The sequence below is a fragment of the Gracilinanus agilis genome, chromosome 6 (genome assembly GCF_016433145.1).
Source record: "Gracilinanus agilis isolate LMUSP501 chromosome 6, AgileGrace, whole genome shotgun sequence".
Taxonomy (NCBI): Eukaryota; Metazoa; Chordata; class Mammalia; order Didelphimorphia; family Didelphidae; genus Gracilinanus; species Gracilinanus agilis.
Genome location: NC_058135.1, coordinates 17,244,847 through 17,257,485, shown reverse-complemented (window position 1 = coordinate 17,257,485; position 12,639 = coordinate 17,244,847). Strand labels below are relative to the sequence as shown.

The 12,639-nt window shown below is 41.0% G+C and overlaps 1 protein-coding gene across 1 annotated transcript in view; it reads left to right on the top strand.

Annotated features, from left to right (window-relative positions):
• The window catches only part of TUSC3 (tumor suppressor candidate 3), a 58,375-nt gene that overhangs the window by 9,198 nt on the left and 36,538 nt on the right, over positions 1 to 12,639 (top strand). The window contains exon 3 of the mRNA XM_044681136.1: positions 10,706 to 10,875. Coding sequence (XP_044537071.1) covers positions 10,706 to 10,875 — 170 coding nt within the window. The remainder of the gene's footprint in view (positions 1 to 10,705; positions 10,876 to 12,639) is intronic.

Genomic DNA, 12,639 nt, shown 5'->3' with positions numbered 1-12,639 from the left:
GGCACTTCCCAAGAAATGTCTTGAGTCTAAATAGTAGTTTTAAGTCCATTGAAAGGATGACTTTATTCTTCTTGGCAAGTCCTTTCGTGGAAGAGGACTCCTTTCTTCAACATATTGAATCCTTTGTACAAAAGTACAAAGTGATCATTGAAAGATGAAAAGAAAGGGGCAGCTAGGTGGCCCAGTGGATAGAACACCAGGCTTGGAGTGGAGAGGTTTGGGCTTCAAATGTGGTCTCATACTTCTGAGATGTGTGACCCTTGGAAAAGTCACTTAAACCCCAGCCTAGTCCTAGTCACTCTTCGGCCTAAGAGTTGGTACCGTAAGAGGGAAAAGGGGGACTTTGGTTGACTATATTGATATTTAAAGGTGTGGTCACCAAGGAACTGAATAAATACCAATTCCTAAAATGATTTTAGTAATTTATTAACAAAATATAGCAGGGAGTGGGAGAGATGAGAAGTGGGTAGAGTAAGAGATCTAACTTAAGGAATTAGATTTGTATTCAAGTCTTTGCTTTACTCCGGCAGGGCTCTAGAAGCCCCCAGAGGCCCAGCCAGAGAGCCTAAAAGTCATTTAATAAGGGGTTTAACCACTAGGGCTTCTCCCAATCAAGGGAGCCTCCTGGAGACTAGTACCTCCAGGGAAGTTAAGGTAGTCAGTCAGCCTTTTTCACTCACCAAGTGTAGTTTTAAGGGAAAGATTTAAGAACAGTCTCACCAAGGTCTCAGGATTCCAGCCAGAGGTCCTCCACATCCAAGCAATGAACAAGAAGAAATCCTTCAGACCCAAGACACGATCCAGAAGACCCAAGCTGAACTCACTGAACTCTCTTTTCTAGAAGATAACTCTCTTTTAAAGGGGCTTCTTTTGCGTCACTTCCTGTACCTTCCTCCTAGTTTACTTGTCCAATCACAACAGACGCTTTTCTTAGGACTGCTCAAGACTGTCAGTAAATTCTGATTCGCCACTCATTCTAGCACATGTGGGTCACAGACCTCCCAACATGTGAGTTAAGTGGAGTTGTTTACACTTTTGGTGATTAGATTTGAGAATGGGCAACGTAGATTTAATCTCATTAGCACAGTACTAAGAAGATAAGTATTTAAATATAAAAAAAGGAAAAGGACATGTATGAACAAAAATATAGCTGCTCTTTTGGTGGTAGCAAAGAATTGGAAATTGAGGGCATGCCCATCATGTGTGTTGTGGAGTGATTTAAAAAAAACTTGATAAGAACTATATGAATTGATAGAAAGTGAAATGAGAAGGACTAGATCATTGTGTACAGTAACTGCAATGCTAGTTATGATAATCAACTGTGAAAAACTTGGCTACTCTGATCAATACAGTGATCCAAGACAATTCCAAAAGGCTCATAAAAAGAAAATTGCCATCCACCTCCAGAGAGAAAACTGATAAACTCTGCAAATTGAAGTATGATGTTCTTGCTTTATTTTTACTTTTTTTTGCTTTTTTTGTGATATGGCTAACATGGAAATATGTTTTGCATGATTTTACATGTATAATTGTTATATCATTTTGTTTTCCTTCTCAGTGGGTAAGGAGAATTCAGAACTCAAGATATAAAGAAAAATGTCAAAAACAAATTTTATATATATATATATGTATATATATATAAATTTAAAACTCCTTATACATAGTGTAAAAAAGCATTCTAGCCTAGATATATTCAGTTAAGGAAGAGTCAAGCAGAAACCCAAATGTACTCCTAGAATTGAATTTTTTAATCTTTTTCTATCCAAAAGATTCTATTTGGTTGCTACAGTAATGGAAGACAGATTAGCAGTGTAATTGTCTTCCTCATTCTTCTTTGACAGCTCTTCCTCCCCCACCCCCACTCCCCTTTTCTCTGGCCTCTATTCCATCCTCTGTCACTGCTAAAATATAATTGTTTTTCAAAGTGTACAGCATAGTCATTTCATTGTTTTAAAAAAATGTTCCCTGGCTCTCTAATGCCCATCGAGTCAAGTTCAGTTTTGGACATACTGAATTTGAGATATTTCTAAGATAGTTTGAAATGGCTAAAGGGCAGTTGATGATATGGCTTGTAGATCTGCGAATTATCTGCAGAGGGATGCTGGTGGGACTTCAGGGAACTCATAAGATTACCAAGACAAAGTGTGGAGAGAAGGCAGAGAGCCCAGCATGGATGAGGATCCGGGAAAATTAATTGGATTGTATTTGTTACCAATTTATATTGTTACCAGTGTAAGATTAAAATTAAAATCCAATAACTCCTAAGTATTATATTTTATAAGATTTATTAATAATCACTTGAAGCAGAAGAAATAAAAAGGACAAAAGTAAAAGCCGGAATAAAGCCAGTTTTCCCAGCTACATTTGTGGGAAAAAGAGTGAGGGTGGAGCTACATAAAATTTTATCTTCCCTATCTTAGAATGTTACATAGATATGTAACTGGGATGCTGGGAAAGCGAGTCCCTGGGGAGCAAATTCAAATTATACACCAGGCTTGTACTATTTGTTACCAGTTATTTCTTTGAAATTTCTTCCCTCAAACTCCAACCTCCAAAGATTAGGCAGTTTCTCCAGGGTGACTAAAGTAATTACTCCCAGGCCCCATAGCATTTACCTGGATTGGGTCTGTATTCTTGGTTTATCCAAAATCAAAATGCCATTTCTTAAGTACTAGAGAAGGGTGTGTGAGCCTAGGTATAATGAAGCTGTAAATGAAGCAGTGGGAGAGGAATTGAGATCTAAGCCCACCTCATTAAAATATCCACCATTTGGGGTTGCCAGGAGAGGTCTAAATGATATACATATTGTCAGGCCAATCAAAAGGAAGAGATACCTGAGCATAAGATTGTTAGCTTCCTGTTTTAAGATCCTTCTGTGCAGAGGCATGTGGATGATTGATCCAGCCTTTATTAATAAATTTCATGCCCCTATTAATAAACAAGGTTTATACTTGGAGAAATGGCCTCATTTTATTTATTGGTTAAAATTACACACTACAGTTTCAAGCAAAGATGAAAAGACTGAGGAAACAAAGTTTGATCTTCTGAGCTATTGATTTATTAAGCAATACATACCCATTGTTTAACAAATGAGGACCAGGTTCCTTCCTCACTTTAGGGCTAGACTCCAGATTTGGGGGGGGGGGGAGGCAGACTTTTATACAATAAAAACAATCAAATGAAACCAATTAATTAAAAGGAAATTATAACATTAGGTAATCTGAATTCCAATTGGATGAAAGATTAGGGATTTCCTTGTTTGGGAGAGGGAGAGTAAATAAGTACAATTCCCTTAATATCCAGGAAAAGAGGTATTTTGCTCCTCCCTAAGTGTGAACAATGGAAACAATAACTGATTGATCATTGTGGGACCAGTTTTCAGATAAGAATATGGATTGTTTGAGATGAGAAAACTCCTTACATTAGTCTTAGAATCTGACTGCGTTTCTGTTCAACATAACCTAGGTCCAGTTAACCTAGGTAAGTGGTCCAGTTTCCCAGTCACACAGGGTTTGGTTCAAACAATGCAGTAAGGTTTGCTCCCAGCTGCCACAGTTAGTTTTCTCAAAAGACAGAATTTAGACTAGGCCCATAATTGAATAGAAAGGAAACTGAGCTAGCTCCAGAATTAAGTCACAAGATGTAATCAGTATGGTTCACCCAGTTCACAGTTAACCGCTTGCTGTTCTGGTACTCTCCATTCCTTCTACTAGTTGGGCATGCAATACCTCCAGAGAGAAGTCACATCTTTAGAGAGGGCAAAGATGGAAGGAATATGAGAAGTTTAAAAATAAAGGGAAATTTGTTTTACTCTATAACAGGATTTCCTAAGGGCACAATGGAAGGTGTTTTTAGGCTTGGAATGAGCAATGGATAAAGCTTTGATTCTCCTTATCAATCAAGGTGTCAACTGGAGAGGTGTATGTTTGCCATAGATTTTTACCCTAGTTATGGAGGAAGTCCAGGGAAGATTCCAAGGTGAAAAAATATTTCCTATAGATGGTGCAGTCATTTAGATGCACCTCTTTACAGTTGACATATTGATTATCTCAAAGCACAGTGAATTGTATAACATCTTGAATGCAGCCTACATGCACTCAAAAAGGTTTGGCCTAACCATTCATATGGGAAAACCCAAGTGGATGAAAATGCCTCTTATTCATGCTGTAACATTAGGTTAGATGGGAAATGTATAGAGTTTTATTACTCAGTATGTGTATGCACGTATATATGCATCTGTCTGTCTTTCTGTATCTTGGATAGGCTTGGCAAATAAAAAACCAGTTGGGCCTATCATTAAAAAGAAGAATGAACTAAATTACTCTTGAGAAACTACAGGGTTCCTTTAAAGGCTCCAGATATCTCCCTGGAATGAGGGCCTGCCTCCTTAATACAAGGATTCCATTGGTAGAGTGCAAGACTCACTCCTGATTCGCTGCAGCCATCAAAGACTTAAGTGTCCACATTACTCAAAGGATAATCCTGAGAGGCCTGGTGGGTTGTGAGCAGACTGAACTTTGACAATTGGGAGTAAAAACTGTCATAATGTGGGATTTAATGAGATAAGGTCTGGTCGCGTGGAGAAAGCTGGTGAGGACTGGTGTGGACTGGCATGTGTGTTCTACCTGTAGCCTCAACAGTTGCCCAGAGAACTTAGTGAGGGATGTCTAGGGAGAATGGTGAGGCCCCTGGACAGATAGTGGTGCCTCAGGGGCAGGGAATGGAGAGAAAGAAGAGCATGGATGCCATATGGAGCTGTTAGTTTTGAGATGGCGGTTGGGGCATCACCTGGGAGATGACAAGTTGGGGTGGTTATATGGCGATGATATTTTAACAGAACTCTGTTCTTTCCTTCAAACATGGGACAGAGTGGGTTAAAGAAAAGATTTTGAACTGGGTGCTTATCAGTGAGCCTTTTTCTTTTTATTTTCCAACTTAGGAACTTTCAGACTCATGTCATACTTGGTCCATTTATTCTAATGAGGTTATAGACGACTGTTCTTTTAATTAATACAGCTTCCAGTGCTTCGCTTCAAAAATGAAACCATTTTTTGCAGGTAATTGTTCTGCAGTGTCTGTATGCTGGGGGGCAAAAGGGGGGTTACCAGCAGTCCATTTCCCCTTGGGGGCGGGACAATTGAGCAAAAACGGAGTGAGAAGAGCCAGAGACCCAGTAGGTTTGCAGTGGCTGATCTGAAGTGCCATCTGCTGATTTTAATTTTTATATCATTTTTCTCAAGATTACATCAATGTTGGCATGAATTCCATTCCCATCATATAGCTTACCTTTGGAGACAATTTGTTAGGTGTGTTTGAGGTATCTTTTGGGCTACAGTGGTAAGAACATATAGGCTTTTTCATGGCAGACAATTTCTTCATATTTCATTCATTGTTCTTTTATTTTAAATTACTGTACCATTTCAGATCTGGGAGGAGGGAAACTTGGAGACTGTTCTGGCCTGTTTGTGCAGGCACTTATGTATGGGAATCTGAGTTAGATATTTAAAATCTTTAACATTAACTCACTATATGCTGGTTTGTTGTGAAGTGACTTCTAGGGGAAGTTTCTGTACTATGGGGGTTTGTTTAGGGGTTTATTTTGGGATAGTGAATAGTCTGTGACTGTGGTTGTTCTTGCCATGAACCTGTATTGTTTTTCTGTGTCTCTCTGGGGCTGAATAAGGATACCGATTGCAATAGTTTCAATACAAGTGAATGCTAATGAGAAAAGAGTCACATGGGGAAACTGAGTGAGAGATTTCCATCCTTCTGACAACCTGCTTTGCTGGTTTGTCAGAGCTCATGTGGGGCTGTGCGAATGTCGTGAACTTTGATGGCCTCCTGCATCTGTATGTATAAATGGAGATTTTGAACCTTGGACTTCATCCCCCGTAAATCCTTAGTTTTCCCAAAATCCCCTTTGATCTCTCCTGCACCTCCACATTTACATGGTCATATTATTGTTTTACAGTTGGCTGTAACTCCTCCCTCCCTCTCTTTGGTGATTTGGAGCAGAGCAGGATGGGGAAGGGAGGTAACAGGATGCGGGTCTTTTAAAATGACTCTCAGTATGGCACATGGCTTCATTTTTCTAATGGCTACCAATAAATCTTTTAAAACCATAATATTTTTAATTCTATCCCTTTATATCCATTTTATTTCTTACACTGTACCTGAGAGAATGGTATAGTAGAATCAGAGCAGTTTTTTGGAAGCCAAATAAGTTATAGGCAGGGGACAGCAGATTTTAGGAGGGAGAAGCAGCTGTAGTGGCCACAGAGGCCTCCTAGGTGTTCTGCCTCCTGCCCATGGTGATTGTGTGGCTTTGGCCAAGTTTCTCTTTGGAATAGAGAAGGATCATGTAGAGAAGAAGGAAAAGCAAGAGAGAAATCAGTGCCAGGAAAAACTAAAGTAGTACCTAGGAAGAAAAGGTGATCCATGGTGGTGGGGATGATTAGGGGGGCCAGAAGGATGAGTCCTGTGACAAGACTTGACCATGAAGAAGAAGACATAGGCAGTGTTGGTGAAGGAAGTGTCAGTGGAGATCAGAAGGCAAGATCTTACCTTGAGGGTATTGGTGTAGGATGGTTTGCAGCAAACTTTCTGGAGAATGGGATCAAATATCAATTAGGGAGTAGTCTGAGGACAGCTTAGCTACTGGGAGGCCCAAGCCAGGTTTAGTAACTAATTGGTAGTATGCCCACAGTTAGCCCAGTTGGGTAACTTCTTCCATTTCCATTCATTAGCATCACTGATTGGTTTTAGAAAGTGGCAGGCCTGTGATTTTCATCTGTGGAGAAAACATTCGACAGAGACTCTGAATTATTTGCAAGTTCCACATACAATCTCCCATTTTGTTGTGCTGCTTGGGAAGGTTGAATTTAGATAGAAATGCCAAATAATTTGTAAATAATTGGAAATTGGCTAATGAAGTTGCTGAGACACCTTAGGCTTGGTACTTGTGGAAAGAAGACACCAACCATTAAGTCTCATAGGTCTTTACTTTTCCTTATGCCTTTGCCTTGATTTATTAAAAAAAAAAAAAAGTCTGCAAATGCAGCATAGAAATAAGTCAGAAAAGCCCTTGGACTCTAGGGTGGGATCTTTACCTGAAACCCTGATGGATCCTGGTCATAGACCCCTAAGAAATAGTCTCTCCCCATTGGCTGCATGGTAAAAGGTGTCTGTCAATGCTTGGCCCAGGAAAGCAGACAAATCTGAAGGAGGAAGGAACATCACTGTTCTGTCTTTGTAGGATTCAGGGATTCCAGCTGGGTGGAACTTTCTCTTCCAGGCCTGGATCTCCAGCCCACTGGGCTTTGGGAGAAGGTCTAATCCATTTCTTTGGATCACCTCTGCCAAAGCTGGTCCTGGGACGTTTCTGGAGTCCTTCCAGCCCCATTGACTGTATACAAATGATGGACAAAGTGTTCTGAGAGAGATAGTAGTTTTAAATAAGAAGAATGATAAGGATAGTTCTGTGGTAATTGGTCTCATTTGTATGCCAGCCACATTAGTTACATTAATTGAACTGATGGAATCCTGTGTTGAGTTATTGTAATAGTCCAGATTAGATTTACAATGACAACTTTGTGAGTAGAGGAAAAAAGGAGCCTTGATGAGAGATGCCAAGAAGTGACAAGATTTAGTAGTAGATTGGAAAGGTTGGATGAGTACAAGGCTTTAAGGAAGGCTCTGAGGTTGTGAGCCTGAGGGACTAGGGAGATGATGATGTTATTTATACTAATTGGGAAGTTGGGAAGCAGAGAAGTTGGAGAAAAGATAATGAGTTCCCTTTGAGTCATGCTGAATTTGGGGTATCTAATGGAAATCCAGTTAAGAGATGTCCAATAGGCAATTGGTAAGTCAGTACTGAAGCTCAGGAGAGAGACTAAAACAGTCTCGATGTATATATTTGGGATTATCTACAGAGATGATCATTGTTAGAGCTTATGAAATCATCAAATGAGCTAATAAGAGAAATAAGAAGATGGTCCAGAAGAAAACCTCATGGACATCGATGGTTAAGTTGGAGCAGCCTGGATAAAGTTCCAGCAAAGGAGACATCAGAGAGATAGAAGGAGAACCAGGAGGAAAGTGTGTCCCCAAAATCTTGAGAAAGGCAAGTATCAAGGAAGAGAGGATAATGGACAGTGCTGCAGAGAGGTCATGGCAAATGAGGGCCGAGAAGAGCCCATTGGATTTGACAATCAAGAGATTGGTCACTTTGGAGAGAGTGGTTTTGGTGGAATGATGAGATCGGAAGCCAAACTGTAAAGGATTAAGAACGAGTGTGAAAGGGCTGCCCTCTGTACCATTCAAGATCATTCAGGATTCCCTGGGAGCTGTCACCATTGAAGCAACCCTGTTCAATGACAGTGAACTTCAGGTGAGCCCTACAGGAAGGAACATGTATGCCCAACCCAAAGTATCTGTTCCATGAGGGAGACCCAGAGCAGACTCTTGGAGAACCTGTAAGTAAGGCTGTAAAACACAGCTCTTCTGCTCTTGCAGTCAGTATCCAGGAACTATGCCGACATCCTCTATCTTCTCATCTGTGAGGTGGTAAGCCTGTTGTTGGACATTGTCTTGTGGTGGCCTCTTATCTCCTCTTTGGGGCCTCGGGACCAGTACCCTCAACTGGTGTGGAGATGGCTGGCGCCACTCCAGACTCTGAAGAGCAGGAGAGGCATCCATTGTCTTGGTGTCCCATGCCTTTGGTCTTACTTTGTTGAAGTAGATAGTAAATGGATCCCTTTGTGCCTTCACAATGGAAAGACTCACCGTAATTGATCCCCTCCCTGCCCATTCTAGACCTCTGTGAGCAGGCCTTGGCAGCTATGGTGGTCCCACCGCCTACAGGGAGCATATCTTGACTCTTCTTGTTTTGGCATTTCTCTTCCATTTTGGGCCTGCTTCAATTCCTCTTTTGGTGTTCATCCTTGCATGTATTTAGGATGATGCAGCTCAGTCAGCCGTTCTCCAAGTTCCCTTGAGCTGGATTTTGCAGTAGGCTTTTCTATGACTTCATGGGACAGTGTTACTCAAACTTGTTTTCCAGACAAGTTAATATTCTAATCTGGAGTTGCCTTTGGCATCCATCTCTTGCCTGTCAAATGTCTGGGAAAAAATCATGCAAGGTGGGTCACATCTGACAGCAGCAGCTGACTGGCTGGTTATAGTTATTATATATATATATGTATATATACATATATATGTATATATATAGTTATATTGCTCTAAGAAACTCCCCCATTTGGAAGCCCCCTCCACCAGTGCAGCCAGGCCAGCATCTTCTTTGCACATTCTAGTCATAGAGTTACCTTGAACACTCAGAGACTCGGTGACTTCATCTGGGTCACACAGCTAGGATGTATCAGGTGGACCTTGAACCCAGGGCTTCTTGGGGCCACCCAAAGCTAGCTTCCTCTTCGTAACCAAACTACACAATTCTTCTCTCAGTACAATGATAATGAGTCAGCCCCAATATCCCATCACTTCAGTACAAGCCAAGTTGTCCTTCACTGCTCAAATACCCTCCATTTGACTGTTCTCCAGCTCAAGTCAATTGTATAACTTGTGTCATGGAGCAAAGCTTAGAATAATCACAATATACAAATACTTAAACCACTACTCAGACGAAGCTGATTCTTTGTATGTATGCACACATGTCTATGTGGAGATTCTTCCAAAAAGTTTTTTGAAATGTCTGTTGAGGTCAAACCTTCCTCAAATATTTCATTGTGTTTCAGAGGCTTCTTGAAGCCTTGTGGCCTTAGGGGCTCAGGCTGGTGCTAGCTAGAAGATCAGGCTCCAGGTGAGCCTGTAGCCAGTGGATGGGTGTCTTTGGTCTTAGAACCACCCTGATAAAATTCCAGGAGTCTGACTGGGGTGTCTTCAGCAAGGTGAAGGATAGCACCTCTGCAAGACTATCCTTTAAGTCATAGAGCATTGCAGTCTCCCTCAATTGAGATACACCCTCCAGCTTAGTCACAGGTCCCTTAAGTATTCAAGGGGAAATTGGGTTCTCCCTCTCCAAGAATCCTCATTTCAGCCAAATTGTCTTAGGCCCTTTTGTGTCCCTGGTGTGGGCCTTTTATCACTCAGTAAATCAACAAGTGTTTATTAAGCAATCCTTTCTATTCCAGGCACTGTGCTAGTCAAGACTGGGGACCCAAAGGCTAGAAAAGTGCCTCCACCCCAGGAGCTCACAGTTCACACATACATGAGTAGCTATAAGATCCATATAGAGTGGTGACCATGTGATCAGAGGGGATTGCTTTGGACCTGGGGCACTGATAGCAAAATGGGTAAGCAAAGAAGGCCTCTAAAGTGGATGCCCTATGGGCTGAACCTTGATGAGAGCCAGGGCTTCCAGGAGACAGAGATGAGGCAAAGAAATGTAGTAGGTGTGGGGGCTGGCTGCCTGGACAAAGGCATAGAGATGGGAAATGGCATATGGTGTTTTGGCCAGGTTAGCTGGAAGGAAAGTAAAAGGAGGCCAGAGGTAGAGTGCTTTAAACACAATATAGATAAAGTTGTTATTTTGTTTGGGAGGGATGGAGTGACACCGTTAGCCTGGGCACTAGGAATAGCATTTTGGCAGCTGGAGGGTGATTTGGCTGGACTACAGGCCAGGCACGAGAGGGCTGTTTTTTCTCATGACATTTCTTACAGTTGAATCAATCCCTGCATCCAATTTCAGAACCTCTTGGCAGAAAAAGTGGAGCAGCTGATGGACTGGAGTGTGAGGCGCTCAGTTATCCGAATGAATGGGGACAAATTCAGGAGGTTTGTGAAGGCGCCACCCCGGAACTACTCTGTCGTGGTGATGTTCACAGCCCTCCAGCCTCAGAGACAGTGCTCAGTGTGCAGGTAAAACTTTGACCATACGCTATTCTTGGTATTCCTTTTTTTCATTTTCTATGAGGATGGCCTATTCTTGATTAATAGTCTTACACTGAGCCATTCTTGGGGAAGGAGGAATGTTCTGAAGGAATTTCCAAAGGGAAATATATGCAACTCTTTTGGATTCAGCAGATGCCTGTTATAATTTCATTAAATTAAATATTTGAAGAGCATCAGGCAGCAAGTCATTATATACATCAGATCAAAATGAAATAGCTCCATGGTTTTAAAACTTCTGGTCTGTTTCCCATGATTTACATTACATTTACATAACCTTAACAACTGGTGATTTTCAATTGTTCAAGCAAATCTACTTTATTCATGCTGGTTCATATATTCCAGGCCGGAGTCAAATTAGACCCCTGAAGTCAACATCATTAAGTGTACCTTATTCACTTTAAAAGGAATAAAATTGTAATTTTTAGAAATCTGCAAAGGTACCCCTAACTCAGGCCTCTTGACTCAATTTTTGCCACATAATCTTTTATGGTAAGGGACACCAAACAACTTCTTCAGCCAGTTCAGAAGGGAGTTTGTGCCCCTCGTGAAGATCTCCTTTATAATGTATAGAAGTATATTTTATAGAGGAGAACTTGTAGGAAAGCCAGTTTCCCATACTCAAGGGTTCCTTGCACTAGAAACAACAGCTAATAATAGTTGGGATAGGTGGCAAGAATGGCACAAGTTGTATAAAAATGAGCCTTTGGGTACAGTCAGAGGTACAGGCAGGATGTGTGCATTTTCATACATTCTTCTGTAGTCATTATTGAGATGTTATAGTGAATACCAGTTTGTGGTCTGTCCATAATTTAAAATGTTGTAGCCAATCCATACGTGGGATATTTCGTGCACTTAGCATTAACTCAGTAGCCACGTTATCTAGTGTCCAATTTCCTAGGCAGACTTTTCTTTGAGTCTCTTTCATGGAAGAGTGGAACGACTTGGTCATGTGAAAAATTATCACCCCAATACAGTCTCCAAGCTATTATTAGGTTTGTTGAGAGGTGGCCAGTCTTACAGTAAAACCAGACTCTGGTCAGTGCCAAGACCAAAGACCCTGAGCCTCAGGAGATAGCCTTTTTTTATACATAGAAATCTGATGGCATATTGTCATAAAAGACAGATTGAATGCAGAATTTTTTCACGTGGACAGATCACACAAGTGCTTGAATAAGCCAGAAAGTGCACAAAAAAAAAAAAAAATCACTATGGGTGGTAACTTTATACTTTTTTTCTTTTTTATTACTGATCTTTCTAAAACCTTTTTAGTAAAGGGCTAGAAGTGTTTTCCACTGACAACTAGGAGTCAGCAGTTAGATGGATGCGTCATAATGACATTTGCACCCAAGATGACATTTATATCCAAGAACGGTCCTCTATGTGTTATGATTTTGCAACAGGGTATGGTGGGCTTGGTTGAAACTTTTGGGTTACAGGCTTAAGGCCAAAATGCTTGTCAGCAAGATTTGATACCACCCTTAAACTCTATTTTTCTTAGCTAATATTTATAATTCATATAAAGCAAACTATATTATTTGTGTTATAATCATAAAGGCTAATACTCTTATAATCATAAAAGGGGGAAGGGCACACTCACAGTCAGGATATCAAGATCACTTGGGAGGAGACCTCTCAGTGTGAGACCCAAGTTCTTTTTGCTGAATGCCATGCAGGGAAATGGGTTTGGTGGCATATGGGGAGTGTGTGTATGTGGTCTCAGCTACCCTTTAT